The sequence below is a fragment of the Gopherus evgoodei genome, chromosome 8 (genome assembly GCF_007399415.2).
Source record: "Gopherus evgoodei ecotype Sinaloan lineage chromosome 8, rGopEvg1_v1.p, whole genome shotgun sequence".
NCBI classification, from domain to species: domain Eukaryota; kingdom Metazoa; phylum Chordata; order Testudines; family Testudinidae; genus Gopherus; species Gopherus evgoodei.
In genome coordinates this window covers 883061-910918 of record NC_044329.1, presented here as the reverse complement: position 1 = coordinate 910918, position 27858 = coordinate 883061, and the positions used below count along the sequence as shown (strand labels likewise).

Sequence of the window (27858 nt, the reverse complement as noted above, 5' to 3'; positions counted from 1 at the left end):
CCGATCCCTGCCCCCGGCACCCCGCCCCTGCACCTCGCCCCTGCACCCCGACCCGGCACCCCAATCCCCGACCCGGCACCCCGACCCCTGCAAACCCCGTCTGCTCCCCGCCCCCCGGCACCCCCGATCCCCGCCCCTGCACCCCGACCTGGCACCCCTCTGCGCCCTAGCCTGCACCCCGACCCCCCGCACCCCCGCCCCTGCACCCCATCCCGACCCGGCACCCCGCCCCCGCACCCCCGACCCTGCACACCAATCCCCGCCCCGGCACCCCGCCCCCTGCACCCCGATCCCCTGACACCGGCACCCGCCCCCTGCACCCCGATCCTGACCCCGGCACCCTGCCCCACGGCACCCCGCCCCTGCACCCAATGCCCCGTACCCGGCACCCCGCCCCCGACACCCCGATCCCTGCACCCCTCTGCGCACCTGATCCCTGCACCCCGATCCCCGCCCCCCAAGGCACCCTGATCCCCGCCCCTGCACCCTGATCCCGCCCCCGGCACCCCGATCCCCGCCCCGCACCCCCCCCCTGCACCCAATCCCCGACCCGCACCCCGACCCCGGCACCCCCGATCCCTGCACCCCTCTGCGCCCTGATCCTGCACCCCGACCCCTGGCACCCCGACCCCTGCACCCCGATCCCACCCCGGCACCCCGACCCTGCACCTCGCCCCCTGCACCCCGCCCCCGGCACCCCGATCCCCGCCCCACACCCCAATCCCTGACCCTGGATCCTGACCCTGCACCCCTCTGCGCCCTGATCCTGCACCCCGACCCCCGGCACCCCGATCACTGCACCCCAATCCCCGCCCCTGGCACCCCGATCCCCGCCCCTGCGCCCTGATCTTGCACCCCCGATCCCTGCACCCCTCTGCGCCCTGATCCTGCACCCCGACCCCCAGCACCCCGATCCCTGCACCCCGATCCCAGCCCCGGCACCCCTCTGCGCCCTGATCCTGCACCCCGACCCCCGGCACCCCGATCCCTGCACCCCGATCCCCGCCCCGGCACCCCTCTGCGCCCTGATCCTGCACCCCGACCCCCGGCACCCCGATCCCCGCCCCCGGCACCCCGCCACCCCCGCCCCCTGCACCCCGCCCCCTGGCACCCTGCCCCGGCACCCCTCTGCGCCCTGATCCTGCACCCCGCCCCCCGGCACCCCAATCCCCGACCCGGCACCCCGACCCCGGCACCCCGATCCCTGCACCCCTCTGCGCCCTGATCCTGCACCCCGACCCCAGCACCCCGATCCCTGCACCCCGATCCCAGCCCCGGCACCCCTCTGTGCCCTGATCCTGCACCCCGACCCCCGGCACCCCGATCCCTGCACCCCGATCCCCGCCCCGGCACCCCTCTGCGCCCTGATCCTGCACCCCGACCCCCGGCCCCCCCCGATCCCCGCCCCCGGCACCCCGCCACCCTGCCCCCTGCACCCCGACCCCCGGCACCCCGCCCCCTGCACCCCGACCCGGCACCCCTCTGCGCCCTGATCCTGCACCCCGACCCCCGGCACCCCGATCCTTGCACCCCGATCCCAGCCCCCGGCACCCCAATCCCCGACACCCCGCCCCCTGCACCCCGACCCGGCACCCCTCTGCGCCCTGATCCTGCACCCCAATCCCCGGCACCCCGCCCCCTGCACCCCGACCCCCGGCACCCCGCCCCCTGCACCCCGACCCGGCACCCCTCTGCGCCCTGATCCTGCACCCCGACCCCCGGCACCCTGATCCCTGCACCCCGATCCCAGCCCCCGGCACCCCAATCCCCGCCCCCGGCACCCCGCCCCCTGCACCCCGACCCGGCACCCCTCTGCGCCCTGATCCTGCACCCCAATCCCCGGCACCCCGATCCCCGCCCCCGGCACCCCGGCACCCCGCCCCCTGCACCCCGACCCCCGGCACCCCTCTGCGCCCTGATCCTGCAACCCAATCCCCGGCACCCCGCCCCCCCGGCACCCCTATCCCCGCCCCCTGCACCCCGACCCCCGGCACCCCGCCCCCTGCACCCCGATCCCTGCACCCCAATCCCCGACCCGGCACCCCGCCCCCCGGCACCCCGATCCCTGCACCCCGATCCCAGCCCCCGCAACCCAATCCCCGACCCCCGGCACCCCGCCCCCTGCACCCCGACCCGGCACCCCTCTGCGCCCTGAACCTGCACCCCAATCCCCGGCACCCCGCCCCCCGGCACCCCGATCCCCGCCCCCGCCACCCCGCCCCCTGCACCCCGACCCCCGGCACCCCGCCCCCTGCACCCCGACCCGGCACCCCCGATCCCTGCACCCCAATCCCCGACCCGGCACCCCGCCCCCCGGCACCCCAATCCCTGCACCCCGATCCCAGCCCCCGGCACCCCAATCCCCAACCCCCGGCACCCCGCCCCCTGCACCCCGACCCAGCACCCCTCTGCGCCCTGATCCTGCACCCCAATCCCCGGCACCCCGGCACCCCGATCCCTGACCCGGCACCCCGCCCCCCTGCACCCCGATCCCCGACCCGGCACCCCGCCCCCCTGCACCCCGATCCCCGACCCGGCACCCCGCCCCCCGGCACCCTGACCCTGCACCCCTCTGCTCCCTGATCCTGCACCCCGATCCCCGCCCCCGGCACCCCGACCCTGCACCTCGCCCCCTGCACCCCGATCCCTGCACCCCGATCCCCGACCCGGCACCCCGCCCCCCGGCACCCCGATCCCCGACCCGGCACCCCGCCCCACGTCACCCCGCCCCCTGCACCCCAATCCCCGACCCGGCACACCGCCCCCCGGCACCCCGATCTCTGCACCCCTCTGCGCCCTGATCCTGCACCTCGACCTCCGGCACCCCGATCCCCGCCCCCGGCACCCTGATCCCCGCCCCTGCTCCCTGATACTGCATCCCAACCCCGGCACCCTGATCCCCGCCCCTGCACCCTGATCTCGCTCCCCAGCACCCCGATCCCCGCCCCGGCACCCCGCCCCCTGCACCCCAATCCCCGACCCGGCACCCTGACCCCGGCACCCCGATCCCTGCACCCCTCTGCGCCCTGATCCTGCACCCCGACCCCTAGCACCCCGACCCCTGCACCCCGATCCACACCCCGGCACCCCGACCCTGCACCTCGCCCCCTGCACCCCGCCCCCGGCACCCCGATCCCCGCCCCGACACCCCAATCCCTGACCCTGCACCCCGACCCTGCACCCCTCTGCGCCCTGATCCTGCACCCTGAGCCCCGGCACCCCGATCCCCGCCCCGGCACCCCAATCCCTGACCCTGCACCCCGACCCTGCACCCCTCTGCGCTCTGATCCTGCATCCCGACCCCCGGCACCCCGATCACTGCACCCCAATCCCCCCCCCCGGCACCCCGATCCCCGCCCCGGCACCCCAATCCCCGACCCTTCACCCCGACCTGCACCTCGACCCCCGGCAGCCTCCCATCCCCGCCCCTGCACCCCGCCCTCCACCCCGACCCCCTGCAGCCTCCCGTCCCCGCCCCTGCACCCCGATCTGTGCCCTCTCTGCACCCCGACCCTCTGCACCCCGACCCCCGACAGCCTCCCATCCCAGCCCCTGCACACCGCCCCTGCCCCGACCCATGCCCCCTCTGCACCCCGGCACCCCGCTCCCCGGCAGCTTCCCATCCTCCTGCACCCCGACCCTGCACCCCTCTGCGCCCTGATCCTGCACCCCGATCCCCGCCCCTGCACCCCGCCCCTGCACCCCGGCACCCCGACCCCTGCACCCCTATCCCCGCCCCCGGCAGCCTCCCATCCTCCTGCACCCTGCCCCTGCACCCCTCTGCCCCCTGATCCCGCACACCGCCCCTGCACCCCGCCCCCTGCACCCCGATCCCCGACCCCGGCACCCCGACCCTGCACCCCTCTGCGCCCTGATCCTGCACCCCGCCCCCCGGCACCCCGCCCCCTGCACCCCTATCCCCGCCACTGCACCCCGATCCCCGCCCCTGCACCCCGCCCCTGCACCCCTTTGCGCCCTGATCCTGCACCCCGCCCCGGCACCCCGATCCCCGCCCCGGCACCCCGACCCTGCACCTCGCCCCCTGCACCCCGCCCCCGGCACCTCGATCCCCGCCCCCTGCAGCCTCCCTGCACCCCTCTGCGCCCTGATCCTGCACCCCGACCCGCGGCAGCCTCCCATCCCCGCCCCGGCACCCCGCCCCTGCACCCCTCTGCGCCCTGATCCTGCACCCCGGCACCCCGCCCCTGCACCCCTCTGCGCCCTGATCCTGCACACCGCCCCGGCACCCCGACCCTGCACCTCGACCCCAGGCAGCCTCCCATCCCAGCCCCTGCACCCCGCCCCTCCACCCAGACCCCTGGCAGCCTCCCATCCCCGCCCCTGCACCCCGCCCCTACACCCCGACCCGTGCCCCCTCTGCACCCCGGCACCCCGATCCCCGACCCTGCACCCTGATCCCCGGCAGCCTCCCATCCCTGCCCCTGCACCCCAACCCTGCACCCCTCCCCGCTGCACACCGACCCGTGCCTCTCCTGCACCCCAACCCCTGCACCCCGACCCCCAGCAGCCTCCCCCGCCCCTGCACCCCAACCCGTGCCCCCCCTGCATCCCGACCCCCTGCACCCCGACCCCCGGCAGCCTCCCATCCCCGCCCCTGCACCCCGCCCCTTCACCCCGGCCCCCTGCACCCCCAACCCCCGGCAGCCTCCCATCCCCGCCCCTTCACCCTGACCCCCGGCACCCCGATCCCCGCCCCTGCACCCCGCCCCTCCACCCTGCCCCCCTGCACCGCAACCCCCGGCAGCCTCCCATCCCCGCCCCCCACCCCGACCCCCGGCACCCTGATCCCCGCCCCTGGCACCCCGACCCCCGCCAGCCTCCCATCCCCCTGCACCCTGACCCTGCATCTCGACCCATGCCCCCTCTGCACCCCGATCCCCGACCCTGCACCCCGATCCCCGGCAGCCTCCCATCCCCGACCATGCACCCCAACCCTGCACCCCGACCCCTGGCAGCCTCCCATCCCCCTGCACTCCGATCCTGCACCCCTCCCCCTGCACCCCGACCCCCGGCAGCCTCCCATCCCCCTGCACCCCGATCCTGCCCCCCTCCCCTCTGCACCCTGCCCCCCGGCAGCCCGATGCCCGCCCCTGCACCCCTTCCCTCTGCACCCCAACCCCCGGCAGCCTCCCATCCCCGCCCCTGCACTCCTCCCCAGTGCACACCGACCCCCAGCAGACTCCCATCCCTGCTCCTGCGCCCTGTCCCGTGCCCCCTCTGCACCCCGATCCTGCACCCCTCCCCTGTGCACCCTGACCTGTGCCCCCTCTGAACCCTGATCCTGCACCCCTCCCCCCGGCAGCCTCCCATCCCTGCCCCTGCACTCCGATCCTGCACCCCTCCCCGCTGCACACCGACCTGTGCCCCCTCTGCACCCCGATCCTGCACCCCACCCCCTGCACCCCGATCCCCGCCCCTGCACCCTGACCCCCAGCAGCCTCCCATCCCCCTGCACCCTGACCCTGCACCCCTCCCCTCTGCACCCTAACCCGTGCCCCCTCTGGACCCCAACCCCCGGCAGCCTCCCATCCCTCTGCACCCTGATCCTGCACCCCTCCCCTCTGCACCCCGACCCGTGCCCCCTCTGCACCCTGATCCTGCACCCCTCCCCCCTGCACCCCGACCCGTGCCCCCTCTGCACCCTGATCCTGCACCCCTCCCCCCTGCACCCCAATCCCCGATCCTGCACCCCGACCCCCGGCAGCCTCCCATCCCTGCCCCTGCACCCTGATCCTGCACCCATCCCCGCTGCACACCGACCCCTTGCACCCCGATCATGCACCGCTCCCCGCTGCACACCGACCCGTGCCCGCTCTGCACCTCGACCCTGCACCCCGACCCCCTGCACGCCGATCCTGCACCCTTCCCCCTGTACTCCGGTCCCTGCCCCTGCACCCCGACCCCCGGCAGCCTCCCATCCCTGCCCCTGCACCCCAATCCTGCACCCCTCCCGCTGCATACCGACCCGTGCCCCCCGTGCCCCCCTGCACCCTGATCCTGCACCCCTTGCACCCCAACCCGTGCCCCCCCGCACCCTGATCCTGCACCCCTGCACCCTGACCCTTGCCCCCCCGCACTCCGATCCTGCACCCCTCCCCTCTGCACCCCGATCCTGCACCCCGACCTCCGGCAGCCTCCCATCCCTGCCCCCGGCACCCCGATCCCCGGCAACCCCCCATTCCCGACCCCCTGTACCCTGATCCTGCACCTGCCCCCGTCCTGCGATCCCCGCCCCCCTGCACCTCAACTCCCAGCAGCCACAGCACTCCCGATCCTGCACCCGCCCCCCTGCACCCTGATCCTGTACCCCAACTCCCAGCAGTGTCCCATCCCCGACCCCTGCACCCTGATCCTGTCCTCCGATCCTGCCCCCTGGCAACCCACCATCCCCGACCCCCTGCACCCTGATCCTGCACCTCCGCCTGTCCCCCGACTCCCTGCACCCCGACCCCCGGCAGCGCCCCATCCCCAACCCCCTGCATCCACCTCCTGTCCCGCGATCCCCAACCCCCTGCACCCTGACTCCTGGCAGCCACAGCACCCCTGATCCTGCACCCCGATCCGGCATGTTGACCCCCTGCACCCTGATCCTGCACTTCGACCCGTGCCCCCTGCACCCCAACCCCTGGAAGCCTTCCATCCCCGCCCCCTGCACCCCGATCCTGCACCTGCCCCCTGCACCCCGACCCCCTGTCCTCCAGCAGCGCCCCATCCTCCAATCCTGCACCCCGCCCCCCATTCTCTGATTCTACATCCCGACCCCCAGCAGGCCCCCATCCCCTGCACCCCGACCCCCAGACCCTGATCCCCACCCCCTGCACCCCGATCTCTGGCAGCCCCCCCCTCCCCACCCCCTGCACCCCAACCCCCAGCAGCCTCCCATCCCCGCTCCCCTGCACCCTGATCCTGCACTCCCCTCCACTCCAACCCCCGGCAGCCTCCCATCCCCAACCCCCTGTACCCTGATCCCCTGTTCCTTGCAGCCCCCCCATCCTCGATCCTGCACCCCGATCCTGCACCCCAACCCCTGGCAGACCCCCGTCCCTGCCCCTTGCACCCTGACCCCCTGGACCCTGATCCCCATCCCCCTGCACCCCGATCCCCGGCAGCCCTCAATCTCTGCCCCCAGCACCCCGATCCCCACCTCCTGACCCCCTGTCCCCCGACCCCTGGCAGCCCCCCGATCCCTGCCCCGCTGCACCCCGATCCCGCACCCCCGATCCCTGCCCCCCTGAACCTCCGATCCTGGATACCGACCCCCAGCAGCCCCAGATCGCTGCCCCCGCCCCCCGATCCTGCCCCCCAATCCCCAGGCAGCACCCTGCCCCCCAATCCCTGCCCCCAATCTCCTTGCAGCCCCCTGCACCCCAATCCTGTACCCCGATCCCCGCCCCCTGCACTCTCAATTCTCTGGCAGCCCCCTGCCCCTCTGCACCCTGATCCCCAAGCAGCCCCCTGCACCCCAATCTCTGCTCCCCACACCCCAATCCCTTGGCAGCCCCCTGCTCCCTGATCCAGCACCCCTGATCCGCACCCCCTGCACCCCGATCCCCATCCCCTGCACCCTGATCCTGTACCCCGATCCCTGCCCCCCTGCACAGCTCCTGCCCCGATCTCACCCAGCACATGCACCCCGCCCCCGCATGCAGCACCCATGCATCTGACCCCATGACTAGACCTCCCCCAGTATGCAGAGTCCAGTGTCCCACCCCCTGCAGGCAGCACCCTCCTTTTTCCCTTCTCCAGCCCTCCCTCAAAGTCTCTGTACATTGAGCTTGGTATCCCCTTCCTTCACCCTGCATCACCCTTCCTGTTTCCTCCCTGCCTAGGTGCAGAACCATGCGTGCCTAGCCCTGTCTCCAGGGCCTTACCACCTAGCCTGCTCCTCTGCCAGCCGTCTGCTCTGCATGCGCACCCACCTAGCATGCCCCCCCCCAATCCAGCAGCCACAGCCTATCCTGCAGACACTCACCCCCAGCCGGTGCATGGAGCAGCTTTCCCCAGCTGCTCCCTTTGGGGGTGGGAGGGGGCTGGAGCCATGCAGCGTACACCCTGCTCCAGGAGGGCTCAGGTCCTGTCCCAGATGATGGCAGCATCCTCTTCCTGCTCTCCTGTAGGTGTGGGGGGGTGTCAGACCCACTGGGCCGGCTCTTCCTGCAGGGCTGCCTGTGCAGCCCAGGCTCCGCCGGACAAGGAGGGTTCTCCCTGCAGAACTCCACTGCCCCTCAAAGCAGAGGGGGCCCTGGGAATTGTCGACCATTGTGCCTCTGGCTGGAGAGGAGGGAAGCCTTTGCAAGGAGTGTGCTGCAGAGCTGGGGGTGCAGAGAGCCAGGCTAATGGGCTCTGCACACGGTTGCCCTGGCCTCACCAGGAGAGATTCAGGGCCCTCAGCTGGAGCAGCTGAGATGAACTGTGGCATTAGGATGAATTTGCAGAAATCTCCTGAGTGAATTAGGAGGTAACGAAACGGCAGCTTTGCTGCAAGCAGAGTGCAGCCCAAGCTGGAAGCTGGCACAGACAGGCAGGCTCCTGGGGTGCTGGCAGTGAGCTGTGCCCTGCTGCTCCTTTCCAGGTGGGATGTTGGACCAGGCTGGACACCCCCCTCTCCCCCAGTGCATTGAGATGGTGGATCTCCGGGCAGGAGGATTCACTTCGTTTTGTGCTAGCTCATGGTTGTGGTTTTAACCCTGTGGAAAGCAGGCTGTGCACAGCTGCTGCGGCCTGTGGAAAGGGTTCGTCTGCGAACGTTTCCAGTCCAGCGAGGATCAGGCAGGAGCAGAGTCGGGGCTTCGCGTGGCCACACAAGGTGGGGATGCTGGAGCTTGTCCGTGGCTGGAGGCGCTAGGGCAGCTGGAACGCCAAGCTGGTTTCTGGGCAGGACATGATTTGCCTGCTGCCTTCGGAGGGAATTCCAGCACTGCTTCCCTCCAGCATGGGCCGGCTGGCTGCGGGGTGTAGGGAGCTTTGCCTGGCTGACAGCAGTCCCAGGCCCGCGGGGTCAAGCTATGGCAAGTAGTCGCCATTGCGAAGGTGTCGGGCAAAGCGGGGAAGGCTTTGGTGGGAAGTAGAACATACCAGCCTCGCGTCTGGCACTAACTGACCATCTCAGCAAAGATGTCCTGGGAACCGGCCCCTTTCTGCCCCAGCTGGGCTCCGGCAGGCCAGGGGGCTCAGGCCACTCAGGAAGCTCATGTTGCCCTCTGGGCTGGGCCTGTTCAGAGTGTGGCTATCGGACGCCGTTCTCCAGCTCTGAGTTCACCACAAGGAGAACTGGAAGCATGTGGGGTCAGGCGAGGCGCAGCCCTGGGGGAGGGAAAGGCTGCTCTCTCCAGGGGGGCAGGGAGGGCACCTGGCACTTTGTATTTTCATGAGTGCTGTAGACGTCTCCCCAAGCGGCTAACCCCGGCTCCCTGCCCAGGGGAGCGTCTAGACTAGGTTCCCACGTGCCCCGGCGTTGGGAGCGGAGCATGTCAGTACGCCGAGTGCACCGCAGGGGGCAGAGGGCTATTGTAAGGGAGCTGCAGGGGTAGGATGATCCAGCTGGGGTTGCCTGCCAGCCCAGGGATGGTGTTTTGTGGAGAATAGCCAGCCAGGGATCAAGTCTGGCATCAGTGGGCAGAGCAGTGGAGCCCGGAGCCCAGCAGGGGAACGGCCAGTTGTCACGGAGTCACCGGGCGATGCTCCGGACCTGCTCCCCACAAAGCCCAGCGGGACTCTGGGGAGCCTCCTCTCCCTTGGAGCAGACTTGTTCAGGGCAAGAAGCTCCCACGGCTTCACCTCCTGGGTCTCTCCTTGGAGCATTCAGCATCCTCTGCCCCTCCCTACGCTTCCCACAGGGAATCCGCCCAGGCGAGGTCCTGGGGAAGCCACCGGGTCCTGCACCCCCACTGCGCAGTCAGACGTGACTCTCGGCCAGCCAGTAACACAGAGGTTTATTCGATGACAGGAACAGGGTCTAAAACAGAGCTTGTAGGTACAGTGAACCGGACCCCTCGGCCGGGTCCATTCTGGGGCTCAGCGAGCCAGACAACCCCATCTGCCCTCACTCCTCGTCCCCAGCCAGCCCCAAACTGCCACCCCACCTCCAGCCCCACCTTTCTGGGGTTGTCTCTTTCCCAGGCCAGTAGGTCACCTGATCTCTTTGTTCACCTTTAGCCATCCTGTTGCAGGGGGGAAGGGCCCTGGCCATTTGTTGCCAGGAGACAGAGTGTTGGCCATTTATGCACACTGGAGAGTTAAGAAATGCACAGGGGAAACTGAGGCACCCACGCAGTATTCAGAGGAAACATTAAGAACAGTCCCACTTTGTCACACCATTACACGTGACCTGCGAGCTCTGTGTTCTGGATCAGACAACGCTAGCACAGTGGGGCCCTGCTGCGTGACTGGGGCTCCCAGCAGGCACACCCCAATACAAGTGCATCATGTGGCTGGCTCTCTGCTCCTCATGCTAGGCCATGGCTGCTTGTGCACAGGCAGCGACGCTAGCTGGCTGCGCCTTGACTTGCTGATCCTCTGGGCTGTTTAGCCTTGTGCAGACGGACAAGAGGGGTGACCATGTATTAGGGTCCTTCTCCTGCCCCTCTCTGTGGTCACCATTGTGAGCCCCGCTTGGCGCCGGGATGCTCAGGGCTGTACACAAGTGTAGTCTCTCCAGAGTCGAGAGACATTCCCCTCCCTGTGTGTGTCTAGCTTCTCGAGGTCTGATTGCATCTCACAGCATGGCCCGGCTTGGATCCCTGGCCCTTTGCCACTCTCCCAGAACGCTGGGCGGGAGGGCTGGCAGCTGAGCCAGGCAAGTTCCCAAGTGTCAGGGCCAGCATCTCTTTGAAGTTGCAGATGCTCTGGTTCCTTCCTGTCCGCCTGCATTCTGCATCCCTGAGGATCAGTGGGGCAGGGCTTGGCATTCCAGCTGCCCTAGCGCTTCCAGCCACGGACAGGCTCCAGCATCCCCACCTGGAGCCCGGACAGTGCACCTGCCTGACCCTCGCTGGGCTGGAAATGCTCGGCTGACAGGTGTGGAGGGCAGACGAACCCTTTCCACAGCATGAGCTAGTGACACTGGGCTGGGCTGGAGGGATGCTGTGAAAGCAGGTTTTATCCATGCTGGGAGGAAGCGGCAGTGTCTGAGGGGAGCTGGCTGGCAGCTCCCTTGGCCACAGGCGGGGGGTTCTCCCCACTTGATACTGGTGCAGGGCCAGCAATGCGTGTTCACCAAGAGTCAGCCCCCCAGTCTCACGCCACTTGCTGATTCTCAGCGTCTGGGGGAGCTGCTCCCTCCCCAGCACCTGGAGGATCGTCCAGGTCAAAACTCAGTCTTAAATACATGTGCGAAGATACGGCCTGCCTGTTTGCCACTCCTAGCCCCTGGGAGCAGCCTTCTCCCCCTTCCCTGTCCAGGCAGGAGAGCCACAGCCCCACTCGGTCACATGCCACCACTCCGGCAGCACTGCGTGACTTAGGCAGGTATCACGAGACTCTGAGTAGGCCGAGCAGTGAGATGCTCCCAGCCGCCATTTGGCCAAGGCAGCGTTGACATGACTTGCCTGTGGACAGGCTGGTGGCAGAGTGCAGACATCCTGACCCTAGTCCCAGCTTAGCCACCACCCCCTGCCCCGGGCACGTGTCGGGCTGCGTCCTCGCTGTTTGTGGAAGGAAAGCCCTGATGGGGATGCAGTCCCCAGGAGCCTGCCATGGGAAGAGGTGTTTGTCCGCGCTCCGAAGGGGTCAGCTGTTCCAGGAAGGGGAGCCCAGCAGAGAGGGCGGCTCCCTGGGGGATTGCAGCACGGTGCACTCTGTCCTTACTGGGAACTTCAGTTCAGCCGAGCTCTCATTGCTCTGAATTAGAATACTGTAGGTCGTTAGGTGGCTTTTTGTAATTAGGCCTCTCTCGAAGGCCAAGTCTGCTGGAGATCATAACGCCTCACTTGTTTGTTACCGTTCTAATACGTTAGTGCTTTTAAACGACCATTTTTGATCTCGGGTGGTCAATATTTGAGCAGTTATTTGGGGAGCCTAAGAAAGCTCAGCCCTCTGCAGGGCCCCTCCGGTTCCACAGGGCCCGTCTGGCTGAAGGCTCCATTTGGCCCCGTTACTGTTGGACACCTCCCGGTAACCTCCGTCCCTGTAGGGAGGCCATGGGTGCTAGCCCCATTGTGTAGGTGGGGATCTCACACACAGAGAGCCCAAGGCCCCGACCCATGAAGGTGCCCAGACCCCACCCTTGGGCACCCATGGCTTATGGTTAGGCACCGAAGTCCCAGTTTGGGCCCCAGCATGGGCGAGCCCCAGAATCCCTGCTGAGCCCTGTAAGCACCTGAGTTCTTGGCCTGAATGTTCCCTTGGAGCCGGCGTTTGTCCTGAGCATGCGCCTGCCTCCTCCTGCTAGCGTCCAGAGGCCCCGGTGCAAATCGCAGAGCAGGGAAAGCAGGCGTTGGGCCACCCACGGACATGCAGGACTGATCCAGGAAGCAGCCTGAGCAGGCCGACTGGGTCGGGTCCCATGCAGAGTCCAGCTGGGGGACGTGATTAGACCATTCTTTGGGATGTGGGAGACGTCGGGGCTCCACTCCGTGCTTTGGGAGAGTGGGCGGGGCTCCTGCAGGCTGTCCTGTATAAACTGAAGGCATTGCTCAGGGGGCCTGGACCCAGGGTCTCCCACCCCCAGGGGGTGCCGGGCCCCATGGCTGGGATAAACACTTCAGCAGTGCTCCAACCACTGGGCTACGAGGTGGGTGCCTCCAGCCGGTCTGCATGGAGCCAGGAGGCGCCACAGGAAAAGCCTTGGGTGCCTAAAGCAGCGAGTTCCTAGTGTGGGGCACTGAGCAGAGATGGGTGCCTCCCTGCCACACAGACTTAGGCACCTGTCTTCAGAGGGGGCAGGGTTAGCTCTCCCCTCTTCTCAGTCTCCAAGGGGCTAGTGGCTCCCCACCTTGTGGGCTGGCTTACGGCCTGTCTCTCTCCAGTCACTGCGTGGGGAGCGCGTTCCTGGGACCTCCTGGTCGTTCGGGGCCCCAGCTCTCAGCCTTGCACTGCTGAGGTCCCTTCAGGGACTTGCTCAAGGTCCCGTGAGAACCCTGGGCAGAGCTGGGGACTGAACCCAGGTCTCCTCAGCTCCCCCCAGCACCGAACCGCAGCCCCACCTGTCCCTGCTCCCCCAGGCACCCATCACACAGCATCACACTAACAAATCGGTTCATGGAGAGGCCATCCAAGGTGTGTCCTCAGCACAGTGGTCAGGGACTTCACCGGCAGCTGCAGAGCAGAGCCTGCCGGGCTACCCACAGCACAGCCTTCCTCTGGCCCTGGAGGGCTGGGACAGGCTCCCTCTTAAAGCTGTGGGTAGGTCTCTGGGCTTGCTGTTGGGTGTGGGGCCCGGGAGGTGGAGCTGAGGCTGTACAAAGGGGCTGACCAGGGCAGGGGGCTGCCCCATTTGTTGTGTTTGGCCTGTGTCCTGTCTGGGTTTGCCGCATTATTGCAGGGGGACTGTCCCTTGGGGGGTACATGGAACCTGCCGGGTTTGTGGCTGGACTTGGGGGCATAGGAGGGGGAGCCGGCTGTGTGGTGCTGGTGCAAAGCAGGGGAGCTCTAGGTGCCAGCACATGGGAGATATGCAGCTGAGAATAAATTGTGAAGAGTTGCACACGCTGGTGGGGGCAGCAGATTGCTACTGAGCTGGGGAAATGCAAGCTCAGGTCTTTAGGAACCTGGGATGCTGTGAGGGGGGAAGCGATCAGCGACCCCAGCTCTGCAGTGCCTGGCTCTGCGCATGTGGCCAAATCGCTTTTCCTCTCAGAGCCTTCAGGGTGGCGAATGGCTGACGCGTGCGGCAGGAGGTGCAGGGGCTGTACAGTGTCCATGGAGGGCAGGTGCTAGGCCCAGGGCTCTGAGTAGGTCGTGCACGATGGACGCATGGAGAGTCTGGGCTGTATCCCCAGAAGGGTTGCAGAGCAGGGAGGGATGGTGTCTTTCTGTGCTGCTCTGGGGGGAGAGGACTTGGGCCCCGGCTCAGCTGATGGACTCTGTGACACTCCAAACATTGACACTGGAATGAATTAGGGGGTGAGGGGGGCGGGAGGGACGGAATGTGAAGGGCCATCGGTAGCACTGAGGGCACACCTGTGGGGGGTGATGGGGCTGCTCAGCGGGGGAAGTGTCTGGAGTTCTGGGATAGTCTCCTGGGAAAGTGGGGAGCTTGGATGTTTGGGGTGCTTCCTAGGCTGAACAGAGCACCCGGGGATGGGTCAGAATCTGGCAGCCTTGTCCGTACCACACACAGAGACTCAGCAGCTGGCGAAGGTCGGGTCAGGTTTCAGTCCCTCTCCAGCAGATGCCCATGGGGGTGACATGTGGCTGTCAGGGATAGCCCAGGTTAGCCCTTCCCCCGGCCTCTTTCGAAAGCCCCCCCATGCTAGGTCTGTGGCAGCCCCTAGCAGCCTCCCCGGAGCTGACAGTCTCCTTGAGGCTCCCCGCACCCATCAGAGCAGGGGCTCCAGTGCTTTTGTTCTGTGTCTGCGTCTGGCTGGTTTCTGTGCTCATGGGCAGAGCAGGTGGCCAGGAGCCCTGTTCTTGGCTGGCACCTGTGCCCAGGAACGAGGGGGCTTGGGGAACATCCTTCACCCCCGATGCATTAGCTTCCTCCCTGGGGGATCCCACCAAGGGACACAATGGCAGGGCATACCGGAGCCTGCGTCGACTTGCATCTCTGCTGGCAGCCAACCCTCCCGCCAGGCCATATCCTCTGCTGCTCGCCTGCCTGCCTGCTCCCCCCAGGGCTGTGATGTTGGTGCAGCCTGGCACTGCCCTGGGAGGCTCCTTTTTCCCCACTCTGGGCAGCACTTGCTCCCCCCGCCCCCCAAGAGGCACAAGGTGAACCAGGAGCCCGCCTGCCTCTCTCCCTCCCCCCAGGATCTGCCTCAGCCCTAGCGAGAAGAGAAGCCTGGCCCCTCCCAGTGCTTCGCCTTCGTTGTGAGGCGCCATCTGCTTCGCAGGGCTCGTTGTCCTGGCCCCGCTGCAGCGGCAGACAACGAACGGGGGACCTCTCCCCAGCTCTGTGCTCTGCTCTCCATGGCTTGAGGGGGGGCTCTAAAGTACTCGTGGGCTGCGGCCTGGCTTCCCCACCAGCTCAGGCAAGAGGCCCGGCCCTGGGTGGAACTGCGGGGCAGAATGCAAAGAGCAGCGAGGGCCTGCCTCCTGCCACCCCTGCTCCACACCAAAGAGCTGGGGAGGGGTCCAAGGCCAGTGGGGCTGGAACGGGTCTGGGCAGCGGGACGGGGTGTCTAGAAAGCAGGGTATTGGCTGCCTACCCCAGTCGGTCTTTCCGTGCCCATGGGTATTCCCAGGGTCACCCCTTCTGTTCAGCTCTTCTTGCTCAGCACTGCTGGCGCGTCCGCGCCCGAGTCGAAGGGGCCGGCCCTGGCCATGACAGACTCCCCAGCACTTCCCGGGAGCCCCTAATGCCCGGTCTGTGAGGGGTGCCATAGTGGGAGAGCAGCGTCCCGTGGGCACGGCTCACAGAGGGGCTGCATGGTCCAGCCTGCTGGCCCTCAGGGCCTGTCCTGCACAAACACCTGCCCTGTGCCCAGCTGTGAGTGACTCGCCGCCCATGTGTCCTGCTGCAGGTGCTCCCCACTGCCAACCAGTCCGTGCAGACGTGTTGCTTGCTATGCCACCGAGAGCGCAAGGACTGGGGAGGCCCATCTCACAACGGGCTGGTCTCCCCGGGCGAGAGGCTGCCTCCAGACTTCGTGCCAACGCTCGTGCAGAACCTGCTGGGAGAAATGCCGCTGTGGATCTGCCAGAGCTGCAGGAAGAGTGTGGAGGAGGAGGAACGGCGGGCGATCCAGGAACAGGCCTTGGCGGTAGGCAGCGGCTGTCCTCTGGCCTTGCTGGTTAGGGCCATGGCTCCCCTGAAGGCAGGGGGTCCTGCTGAGCAGTTGGTACTAATTGCCATGTGGCAGCAATGGCTGCTGTAGGTCCCCCAGAGCCTGGCACTCCCCTGGCCCTTCCTGAGTGCCAGTACACGTACCTGTCTGCTGGGCATCTCCACACGGTTTCTCCTGGGACTATGATGCCCTCGGAGGGGGAGCTCCGGTAGTGCCGGTGGGGAGGGCAGGCATTTGTTCAGGATTGCGAGAGAGCTGCACATGAAGGGCCCTGACACGGTAAGGCCAGAGCTGGAAGAGTGAGCATGCCAGTGACTTATGCCTCTGCCCCTCTGGGGCCCCCCGCCTGCCCCCCACCGTGCCGCTCCTGGCTGGGAAGGCTGGCTCGCTGCTCCCGCAGACCCTCGGATTGGCAGGCCCAGCTCCTCACCAGAGCTGGAAAAGTGAGTGTGACACTGACTTATGCCTCTGTCCCTCCTCTCCCCCCCACCGTGCCGCTCCTGGCTGGGAAGGCTGGCTCGCTGCTCCCGCAGACCCTCGGATTGGCAGGCCCAGCTCCTTACCAGAGTTGCCCCCTCTAGGCCTGGTTCTGGGTCCATCAATCAAGGATTGGCAGCATCAGACCAAGAGAAACCATTGTGGTCTGACCCCCAGTACAGCGCAGGCTGGAGAGCTGCCCCCAGACACATACCTCCCCCCCAGCAGATCTGCTTGGCAGACCTCCCAACTGGATTTAAAATGGGCAGAGACTCTGGCACAGCCTTTGGTAAGTTGTTCCAATGGTCAGTTACTCTCGTCATTAAAAATGGACCTTTATTTCCAGTGTCAACATCCAGCCCTTGGGTTGGGTTAGACCTGCCCCTGCCTGCGCGAGGGGCCCACTAGCAAATGTCTGGTCACCAGGTGGCACTTACAGGCTGAGACCTAGTCGTCCCTAACACTTCCCTTTGGTGAAGGAGGCAGATGGAACCTGAGGTCTGGGCAGCCCTGGCCTCCATGCACTGGGATTCACACCTGCGTATGCCCTGCCAGGGACGCTCCTGTTCGGGGTGAAGAGTGACAGAAGCACTTGGTTAAAGGTGCCCAGTCGGTGGCCTGGTGCAGCTGGATAGTGTAGCTCTGTGCTACAGCAGAGAGTTACATCAGTGTAACTGCGTCGCCCAGGGGGGTGGATAGTCCATCCCCCTGAGCAACGGAGTCCCATGCTGCACAGCCTACTTCGGCAGGCGAGCGTCTCCTCCGCCACAGCTCCCGCAGTTATTGAGCCGACGGGAGAGCTCTCTTAGAGCGCTGCAGCAGTGCCACTCCAAAAGTAGCATAGATCTGCTCTCACTGAAGGCTGACCTGGAGACCAAGGTGACAGAGTTGCAGAGACCCAGGGTGGGCCCCCCATTCCCAGGCTCGGTCCTGGCTGGTGGGGGCCCAGCAGAGAGCCCTGGGTGAGCGAGGACAGGTAGGAGCGGGTGGGAATTGGCCTGGCCCAGGGGAGCCCAGACTAGAACCAGAGCGTTTGGGGATTCATCATCTCAGTCTCCTGCCGCTTCATACTGTGAGTTTCTTCCCAGGTCTCGTTATCGCACACGTCCTGCAAATCCCAGTCTTGTGGCAGCGGCTCCCACTCCTCCTCATCTTCCTCCTCCTCTTCCTCCTCATGCCACGGGAACTCGGGGGACTGGGATCCCAGCTCCTTCCTGTCTGCTCACAAACTGTCGGGCCTCTGGAATTCCCAGCACGCCAACGGAGCCACGCAGGGCAGCCCCTTAGGGGGACCTCCTGCTGCGCTAGGTGAGTCCAGGCCAGCCTAGGGCCACACGGGTCCCAGCCTGGCTAGTGGCCATCTCTGGGTCCAGGCCTGAGTGAAGTGCTGTGCTGGCTGGCCTCCAGGGGCCCTGCCTTAGCGAGGAGAACCCCTGGGGAAAAGGGAGCGCATGGCCTTGGTGTCCGGGGTACACCGGGGGCTGGATCCTCCCTTGCTGCTCCCCAAGGCTGCAGTCACTACCAGTCCGGTGTTGGGGGGAGCGATGTGCACTCTGCTTCGGAGCCATTCTGGAGTCTCCGGTGCTGGCCCAGGACAGGCTCTGCACAGGAGAAGCCGTCTCCAGCGCTGACTTTGTTTCAGGTGACAAGCACCCCAGCCTCCCGCTGGCACCGGAGTGCATCGGCCAGGCTCCCGCTGCGGCGCCCGGGCTCAAGGCCTGTCCCTACAGCCACGCCGTCCCCCCAGCTTCCAGCGGGGCTGCCCCCGGTTCTCCTCTGCCTACCTCACTTGACTTCTGTAAGACGCTTCCCAAGCAGTTCAAGAGTATGTGCCGCAGGCCCACCCCGCCAGGTGTGTGCTCGTGGGGGCGTGGAGCAGCTGCGCTGTGGCTTGGGGCTCCTTGGCACTGCCCCTTCCCTTCCCCCTCGCCTGCTCTCCCCAGCCAGCCGGCAGGAAAGCCCTTCTCTCTGGGGCTCTCAGGTTGCCTGTGGAGGGGGAGAAGAGCCTGGTAGGGCCCTTTTTCACTGCCAGAGGATGAAGAGTCGTGCAGAGTGTGGAAGCTGCTGGGCCAGGCCCTTCCAGCCAGCTGCGTGTGCAGATGCAGCTGTGTCCTCTGCCTGTGGCTGGGAGGAGCTCACTAGGCTGAGGAAGTCCCCTTGGCATCCCCTTGCCAGCAGGGAGCAGTCCTAAGAGCGGCCAGGCTGGGTCAGACCAAAGGTCCATCTATCCCAGTGTCCTGTCTGTGACAGTGGCCAGTGCCAGGTGCCCCAGAGGGAATGAACAGAACAGGTAACCACTGATTGATCTATCCCATCGCTCATTCCCAGCTTCTGGCAAACGGAGGCTCGGGACCCCATCCCTGCCCATCCTGGCTAACAGCCATTGCTGGACTGATCCTCCAGGAATTTATCTAGTTCCTCTTAGAACCCTGTTATAGTCTTGGCCTTCACAACAACATCTGGGAAGGAGTTCCACAGTTTGAACGTGCATTGTGTGAAAAAATGCTTCCTTTGGTTTGTTTTAAACCTGCTGCCTAGTAATTTCATTTGGTGGCCCCTAGTTCTTGTGTTATGAGAAGGAATAAACACTTATTTACTTTCTCCACCCCAGTCATGATTTTATAGCCCTCTATCATATCCCCCTTTAGTCGTCTCTTTTCCAAGCTGAAAAGTCCCAGTCTTATTAATCTCTCCTCATACGGCAGCCGTTCCATCCCCCTCATCATTTTTGTTGCCCTTTCCTGAACCTTTTCCAATTCCAATAAATCTTTTTTGAGGTGGGGCGACCACACCTGCCCGCAGTATTCAAGGGGTGGGCCTACCATGGATTTAGATAGAGGCAATCTGATATTTTCTATTTTACCATCTATGCCTTTCCTAATGACTCCCAACATTCTGCTCACTTTTTTGATTGCCGCTGCACAGTGACGGATGTTTTCAGAGAACTGTCCACGATGACTCCTGCCTGAGTGGTAACAGCTAATTTAGACCCCAGCATTGTATATGTACAGTTGGGATGACGTTTTCCAATGTGCATTACTTTGCATTTATCAACACTGAATTTCATCTGCCAGTTTGTTGCCACTCCTGGCAGCAGTGAGGACACAGGAGGGCCCTCTGCAGCCCAGCGTGCGGGGCCAGGGTCAGAGCATGGGCCATGTGCTCGAGGGCTGGGAGTAGTGGAAGGCCCTTGGGGAGGAAGCCCCTGTTCTTTCTGTTCCTCTGCTGGGGGCGAGCAGAGCCTGGGGTCCTGCTGGGCTCTGTGTGCACATGGGTGCTCCCCTGCCTGCATGCTGGGCTGGGACAGGCTGGGCACGTGCTTGACCCATCTCTGATCCTGCCTGTCTGCAGGTGAGGCCTTCCACTCCTTGGACCATCACCGGCACCCAGACCTCGCCGCTCCTCCCAACAGCCCCACGGGGCTCCCCTCCCAGCCGCCGGCGCTGATCTCCACCAAGCAGTCACCCGCCCACCCGAACACCTCACCGCAGGCAGCGCTGGCCCCTGCACCCAGCCCCCACACAGCCGCTGCCGAGTCCCCTTCTGCTGGCACCCTCTCGCACAGCCAGGCCTCCTGCAAGAGCCCTCACCTGTCCCCCGCCAACGTGCCGCTTCTGAAGATGCCACCTCCGCTTTCAGGCTGTGCCCACCCCTGCAATGGGCACTGCAGTGGTTCCCTGGTGCCACCAGCTGCCCCGCACCAGCTGCCCAGCACTAATAGGTGAGAGGGTCTCTGCCTGCCTGTGGCTGCTGCAATGCCCCCTAGTTTTCTGGGGGCACTGGCATGAGCCAGGGCCCTGCCAGGCTTGAGTTGCCACATCCCCATCCCAAGGGACCAGCCCTCGGGGGGCAGAAGGGCTCCTCACAGCACAGCTCTGCAGAGATGGTCTGACTCCAGCACCGCACAGCCCTGAGGCTGCAGGGCCTCTCCCACCGTGACAGTTCTGTCTGCGAGGCAGACGCAGCCTTCGCTGCTTGTCTCCTGCAGTTCGGGAACTGACCCCCCTCGGCTCAGAGACCTGGGCCTGCCCAGCATGCTCTTTGCCAAGGCAGGGCCAGGAGCCCAAGGACTAGCAGTGCTGCAGCTGCCTGCCCTGGCCCCTTGGAGAGGCTGTCGGCAGGGAGCCCCAGCCCACCTGGGGAGGGGCAGCAGAGAGTGCCGGCGTGGGGTCCATGGTGGGTGGGGCATGTAGTGCAGGCAGCTGGGCTCTAGCTGCACCCCTCCGACTCCGGGTCTGGTTTCCTCGCATGCTCGGTGAGCCTTTGCCCTGCCAAAGGGCTTAGGGTCCCAGAGAGCAGTGCAGGGGTCTCTTTCCAGCCGATTAATCAAGGAGTCAGTGGGGGGGTGGGGGCCACCTGCCCTGGGGCCTTCCCTCCCCCGCAAGGCGCCCCACACAGTTCTGGGATATGGGAGGGGACTGCTCCTTTCAGCAGCAGCCCCCAGTACCTCACTGCCCTGGGTCTGCCTTCCCACCACCTTCCTTCCTCCCATCCCCTAGGGACCCTGTGTGCAAAGGACACAAGTTCCCCAATGGTACCAGCTGCCACCCACCACAGTCATGCGAGGCGGACGAGGGGCTCGGGGAAGATGAGGACAGCAGCTCCGAGCGCAGCTCCTGCACCTCCTCCTCCACCAACCAGAAAGACGGGAAATTCTGTGACTGCTGCTACTGTGAGTTCTTCGGCCACAACGCGGTAAGTGAGCCATGGGCCGAGCTCCCGCTGAGACGGGGACTTGGGATACTGCCGTGCTGAGAGTGCGGGCACCCAGCGGCTGGGGTGTGGGCACATGTCCCCCACAGGCCTGACATCAGCCCCCCTCTGCTAGTCCAGCCTTGGAGAGCCACCCAGCAGCAGCCAGTTCATCTCCCCTGCCCCTGTAGTCGGCCAGCACCTCTCAGTCCCAGCCCCCAGGGCCCCTCTATCAGCCTGGCAGCTCCTCGGCAGATTAGGAACCATGCTGCCTTCAGCAGTGAGCTGTGGGTGGGGCAGCCCCGGAAGCAGAGGGTGGGAAGGGGCCGGGGAACAGCGTCCATCTGTGCCAGGCAGGATAGTAGCAGCCCAGGCTCTCTCTGCAGCCCCCTGCGGCCCCCACGAGCCGGAACTATGCCGAGATCCGGGAGAAGCTGCGCTCCCGTCTCACCAAGCGGAAAGAGGAGCTGCCACAGAAGCTGGGCCACAGCAGCAGCTCCGGGGAGCTGGCCGTGGATCACCGGGACGTGGACGAGCTCCTGGACTACATCAACAGCTCGGAGCCCAAGCCCCTGAACAGCGCCAAGGCCGCCAAGCGGGCCCGGCACAAGCAGAAGAAGAAGGTGAGGACGGGGAGGAGAATGTGCTGTTCCAGACCCAGCCCAGCGGGGGTCAGAGCCGCCTCCGGTCCTGTCTTCCCTTGGTAACGGCCCTGGCCCCGAGCCCCTGAATGGGGCCAGAAGGTTCGAAAGATGCCAGAGCTGGGAAAGGCCTTGAGGCCCAGCACCACCCACCCTAACTGGGAGGCTGGAGCGGGGTTGCACCCCCATAGGCAGGGCTGGCTTTAGGAAGTGCAGGGCCCAATTTGAACAGTTTTGACGGGGCCCTGGCAGGGATGACTTAAAAAAAAAAAAAAGAAAAAGAAAGAAACAGCACGGGCTTGTACTCACCAGGCGGTGCTCCGAGTCTGCAGCGGCACTTTGGCAGCAGGTCCTTCACTCACTCCGGGTCCTTCAGTGCAGCCGAAGACCTGGAGCAAGCAAAGTACCCACTGTTGAAGTGCTGCCAAAGACCCGGAGCGCCGCTTTGTGATTAAAAATTAAAAAGACGCATCTAGCCAGGGAAGGGATTCTCACTGGGCGTGGGGCCCTCTTAGGCGCGGGGCCCGATTTGGGGAAATTGGTGGAATAGGTCTAAAGCTGGCCCTGCCCATGGGGCTCTTCCCTCCGCCCTCAGAAGCTGTCCCTGTGCTCGGGCTTGTTGGGAACTGTTCTGGCTCTTTGCAGGGCCCTGGGCACCTCTCCCACGTGGGGTCTCCCCAGCATGTGCTGGGTCCTGCTGTGGGCCAGGGCCCCCCTTGTTCTGGGAGCTGGGAATCAGCCACTGGCCTGTGGCTGGGTGCTGCGGCCCCAACGTGGTGCAGCCTGTGCCAGCCGGTAACAGTCTCCCCCAGGCCTGAGCTGGTGGGTGGCCGTGACGGAGCAGGGGCTGTTTTCCCCCCTCCAGAGGGCATATGGGGCCCCAGCTGTGCTTGCTACAGGCTGAGCTGGGCCGCACAGCAGTGCTTGGGTTTGCCACCCCACGCCCGGGCCATGCCAGCCCACTAGGCATCTCTCCTGCCACCTGAGAACACCTGACCTTGGCCCACCCCCTTGCCTGTTCCAGGAGAAGGAGAAAGCCCAGCTGGAGGCGGAGGCCCAGAAGCGGGTGGCGCGTGGCCCTCTGGCTGGCCAGGACAGGGAGCTGACAGAGGAGAAGCTCCTGGAGTGGCCCCAGCTGGAGCTGGAGCGGGTGAACAGCTTCCTCAGCAGCCGGCTGCAGGAGATCAAGAACACCATTAAGGACTCCATCCGTGCAAGCTTCAGCGTCTACGACCTCAACCTGGACGTGGCTGACTTCCCCAAGAAGGCGGCCGTGCTGGAGCAGAAAACTCTGCTGTCCCACCTCAACGGCTCCTCGGGCCTGCAGGAGATCGACCTGGATCTCTCCCCTCTGAGCCTGGGCTCCCCCAAGAACCACATGCTGCTGCGGAGCGAGCTGGGCCCCCGCTGGGGAGAGGGCTCTGGGGAGGGGCTGCCGCAGGCTGAGAACGGGGTGGTGAAGCGCCTGAGCGCGGTTCCCAACCTCTCCCGGATGATCTGGGTCCAGTCCCCCCAGCCAACAGACTGTGCCCGGGAGAGCGGCGGGCCTGGCTTGGAGTGCAAGGAGGTGGCACCGGCCAAGGGTCCTGAGCAGCAGGAGCAGGCACCGGGGGGGGGCAGGCAGAGGAGGAACAAGCGACAGAGCTGCCAGGCGAAGAAGGGAGAATGCACAGCAGTGCCCAGCGCCCAGGCCGGGCTGGAGAGGCCCAGCTCGAAGGGGCTGGGGCTGGGAGCCAAGCACCCTTCCAAGCCTGGAGGAGTGCCCTCGCTGCAGAGGGCGAGTGGCTGTGTGGAGCCACCGGAGAGCACCAAGGGGCAGGGCTGGGGCTGTGGCGGTTCCAGGCCAGAGAAGGAGAGGAGCAGCGAATGGAAAGGCCGGAGGGGCGAGGGCAAAGCAGAGCAACCAGAGCTGATGCAGCCACCTCCCCCTGCTGCTGGGGACTGGCAGCCCCCCCACCCCACCACTCTGGGCAGCTCCCCCCAGCCCAAGGGCAAGAGCAGGAAGAGCAGGAGCAGGATGGAGAAATCCAACACGTCCATCGGTAAGTCCCCAGCACAGTCCCTCTGCTCAGCAGTGACCTCGTCCCAGCTCCGGCTTGTCGTCCTGCGTAGCTGAGTGCTGTGATGAGGGCGAAGCTCTCTTGTTGACTTAGCAGTATGCACACGGGGGGAGGGTCAGGTTGGTGTGGCTGCCCCACATCCCCTGAGCCACAGAGCTGTGTCACCATAGGGCTGTAGCGGACATGGGTCAGCAGTGGCGTACCCTGGCTCTGCCCCCCTCTCCCTCTGCCCTGCACCCCATGGTGCGTCCATGACTCTTTGCTCCAAGCAGGCTCTGTGCCGGGCGGCAGCACATGCCCCTGGTGCTGAGGGGGGCGTTCTTGGGGCCTGTGGTCCTGGAGCCCTTTGCTGACCATCTGCACTGCTCTGCCAGATGACGTGTTCCTGCCCAAAGACGTGGATGGGGTAGAGATGGATGAGACGGACCGAGAAGTAGAGTACTTCAAGAGGTGAGACCAGCCTGCAGCTCTCTGGGAGAGTGGGGCTGGGGGTGCCCGGAGGGGCATGCGTGTGGCACCCCATTGGGGGAGGGGCATTCCTGCCCTCTGGGGCTCCATGTGGGAGGAGGGTCCCAGAGGCCAGACTCCAGTCCAAGCCCGGCCGCCCACAGTAGCCCGGGAGGCTGAGTCAGCTATGCCGTGCTGCAGGCCTTTTATCACAGTGTAAGCGCACCCAGGAGTCTCCTAAGAGCTAACCCCAGTCTCCCTTCCTATCCTCAGTGGAATGGAGACCAGCTAATCCCCATCCGCTTTTTAATAGCCCCCTCTTGGTACCAGCTCTTCCCCCCCGTTGTCTTTTCTCCAGACTAAACGCCCAGTGTTTAACCCTTCCTCACAGGGCAGGTTGTCTAAACCTTGGCTCTTTTTTATTGCTCTCTTCTGGACTCCCTCCTACTGAGCCACATCTTCCGTAATGGGCGGCACCCAGAGCTGGACACGGCACTCCAGCTGGGCCCTCATCAGTGCTGAGCAGAGCAGGACAGTTACCTCCCCTGGCTTACGTACGACGCTCCTGTTAGTGCACCCCAGAGTGACAGTCGCCTTTTTCGCAACTGCATCCCATTGTTGTGATCCACTGTAGCCTGCAGATCCTTGTCAGCAGTCCTACTGTCTCGCCAGTCATTACTCGTTTTGTAGCTGGGCATTTGATTTTTCCTTCCTAAGTGAAGTACTTTGCACTTGTCTTTAGTGAATTTCATCTTGTGATTTTAGACCAATTCCTAATTTGTAAGGGCGTTGTGAATTCGAATCTTGTCCTCCAAAGTGCTTGCAGTCCCTCCCAGCTTGGTGTCAGCCACACATTTTATGTGCATACTCTCCATTCTGTTATCCAAGTCATGAATGAAAATAATGAATAGTGCCGGACCCAGGGCTGACCCCCACGGGACCCCACTAGAGACGCCCTCCCAGTTTGATAGCGAACCACTGATAACTCCTCAGTGAGTCCGACTGTTCAGCCAGTTGTGCAGTCACCTTCTAGCAATTCCATCTAGTCTGCATTGCCCTGGTTTGCTCATGAGAATGTCAGGTGGGACTGTGTCACAAGCCTTGCTAAAATCAAGGTATCACGTCTACAGCTCCCCCCCATCCGCTGGGCCAGTGACCCCGTCAAAGAAGAAGATGAGGTTGGTTTGACATGATTTGTTCTCGACAAATCCACACTGGCTGTTCCTTATAACCTGTTATCCTCTACATGCTCACGGATGGTTTAGTAGTTTGTTCTAATACCTTCCAGGAATTGAAGTTAGGCTGAGTGGTCTGTACTTCCCAGGGCCTCTGTGTTCCCTTCTTGGAAGAGAGGTGCTGTGTTTGCTCATCTCCAGTTCTCTGGGCCCTCACCTGGCCTCCACGTATTCCTGAAGATACAGTAATTGCTTGGTTCCAAGATGGCTCAGGCTAGTGTTACCCGCACAAAATTCTGTCACTTGAACACTCTAGGACATTGCATCTCTGTCCAGTTCCTAGGGCTCCAGGCACAAGGCACTGATCTTTACCCCTCCGTGGACTCCGGGCTCTACTCCTCCGGGCAAACATCCTTTCCCTGTGGGCTCAGGGCTTAATCTTCTGTGGGTTTGTAGGGTCTTTTACCAGTGAAAGAGCCTCACACAGTAATATCCTACTTAACCTCTATTTATTAATAATCCCCAAACTACACTGCACACGCTACACAGACAGTGCTCACCACTCCCGCTAAGACACATGAACTTTTCTTGGTGGCCAGGCAGGATCAGGATCAGGTCCATCTGGGGGATTCCAGTTTCTGCACAGTGTCATTGGCAGAGTGTTGAGCTCTGGCGGCTCTGATCGTGGGGCCGCATTCTGGAGCTGGTTCCCAAAGAGCTTCCTTCTGGACCCCAGTTTATATAGAGACTCTTGAGTCCTGCTTAGCTGTCCCTTAACCAGTCATTTTACTAAAGTGTTCCTAACCAATCCTAACATTGTAACAATCTTCTCTGACTAATCTGACCCCACCCCCTTAATTAATTTATACCTAGCAAAATTAATTACATAACAGACAGAAACAATCAAGAAACCAGACAGGTCATACAGACAAACAGTAGGGAATTGGGGACCATAAAGAAATGAGGATTTCACAACCACAACTATTGATAAGGAGAATCCGGGGAACTACAGGCCAGTCAGCCTCACTTCAGTCCCTGGAAAAATCATGGAGCAGGTCCTCAAGGAATCAATTTTGAAGCACTTAAAGTAGAGGAAGGTGATCAGGAACAGTCAGCATGGATTCACCAAGGGCAAGTCATGCTTGACTAACCTAATTGCCTTCTATGAGGCGATAACTGGCTCTGTGACTGAGGGGAAAGCAGTGGATGTGTTATTCCTTGACTTTAGCAAAGCTTTTGATACGGTCTCCCACAGTATTCTTGCCGGCAAGTTAAAGAAGTATGGACTGGATGAATGGACTATAAGGTGGATAGAAAGCTGGCTAGATCGTTGGGCTCAACGGGTAGTGATCAACGGCTCCATATCTAGTTGGCAGCCGTTATCAAGTGGAGTCCCCCAAGGGTCGGTCCTGGGGCCGGTTTTGTTCAATATTTTCATTAATGATCTGGAGGATGGCATGGACTGCACTCTCAGCAAGTTTGCAGATGACACTAAACTGGGGGAAGAGGTAGATACGCTGAAGGGTAGGGATAGGATACAGAGGGACCTAGACAAATTAGAGGATTGGGGCAGAAGAAACCTGATGAGGTTCAACAAGGATAAGTGCAGACTCCTGCACTTAGGACGGAAGAATCCCATGAACTGCTACAGACTAGGGACCGAATGGCTAGGCAGCAGTTCTGCAGGAAAGGACCTAGGGGTTACAGTGGACGAGAAGCTGGATATGAGTCAACAGTGTGCTCTTGTTGCCAAGAAGGCTAACGGCATTTTTGGGCTGTATAAGTAGGGGCATGGCCAGCAGATCAAGGGACATGATCATTCCCCTCTATTCGACATTGGTGAGGCCTCATCTGGAGTGCTGTGTCCAGTTTTGGGCCCCACACTACAAGACGGATGTGGAAAAATTGGAAAGAGTCCAGCGGAGGGCAACAAAAGTGATTAGGGGGCTGGAGCACATGACTTACGAGGAGAGGCTGAGGGAACTGGGATTGTTCAGTTTGCAGAAGAGAAGAATGAGGGGGGATTTGATAGCTGCTTTCAACTACCTGAAAGGGGGTTCCAGAGAGGATGGATCTAGCCTGTTCTCAGTGGTAGCAGATGATAGAACAAGGAGCAATGGTCTCAAGTTGCAGTGAGGAAGGTTCAGGTTGGCTATTAGGAAACACTGTTTCACTAGGAGGGTGGTGAAGCACTGGAATGGGTTACCTAGGGAGGTGGTGGAATCTCCTGACCTTAACATCCTCTAAGGAAGGATTGACAAAGCCCTGGCTGGGATGATTTAGTTGGGGATTGGTCCTGCTCTGAGCAAGGGGTTGGACTAGAGATGACCTCCTGAGGTCCCTTCCAACCCTGAGATTCGATGATTCTATGATAAGTGGTTTTTTGCCAGACAGATGCTGTCAAACTAAGTTTTCTTTAATCATCTTAAGATCTGTTTGTTTATCTGGTGATGGTGGGGGC

The 27858-nt window shown here is 63.9% G+C and overlaps 1 protein-coding gene across 3 annotated transcripts in view; it reads left to right on the top strand.

Moving 5' to 3' along the window:
* FAM193B (family with sequence similarity 193 member B) overlaps window positions 1–27858 on the top strand; it is a 44963-nt gene that overhangs the window by 14380 nt on the left and 2725 nt on the right. Inside the window, exons 1-10 of one of the 3 annotated variants that reach the window (XM_030573237.1) lie at window positions 8768–8827; window positions 15642–15881; window positions 16487–16671; window positions 17471–17690; window positions 18025–18234; window positions 19734–20103; window positions 20882–21077; window positions 21461–21697; window positions 22740–23757; window positions 24150–24225. In XM_030573237.1, the coding sequence (XP_030429097.1) occupies window positions 15686–15881; window positions 16487–16671; window positions 17471–17690; window positions 18025–18234; window positions 19734–20103; window positions 20882–21077; window positions 21461–21697; window positions 22740–23757; window positions 24150–24225 (2708 nt within the window). In that variant the 5' untranslated portion in view covers window positions 8768–8827; window positions 15642–15685. The other 2 variants (XM_030573236.1, XM_030573238.1) reach the window with 2 other exon arrangements.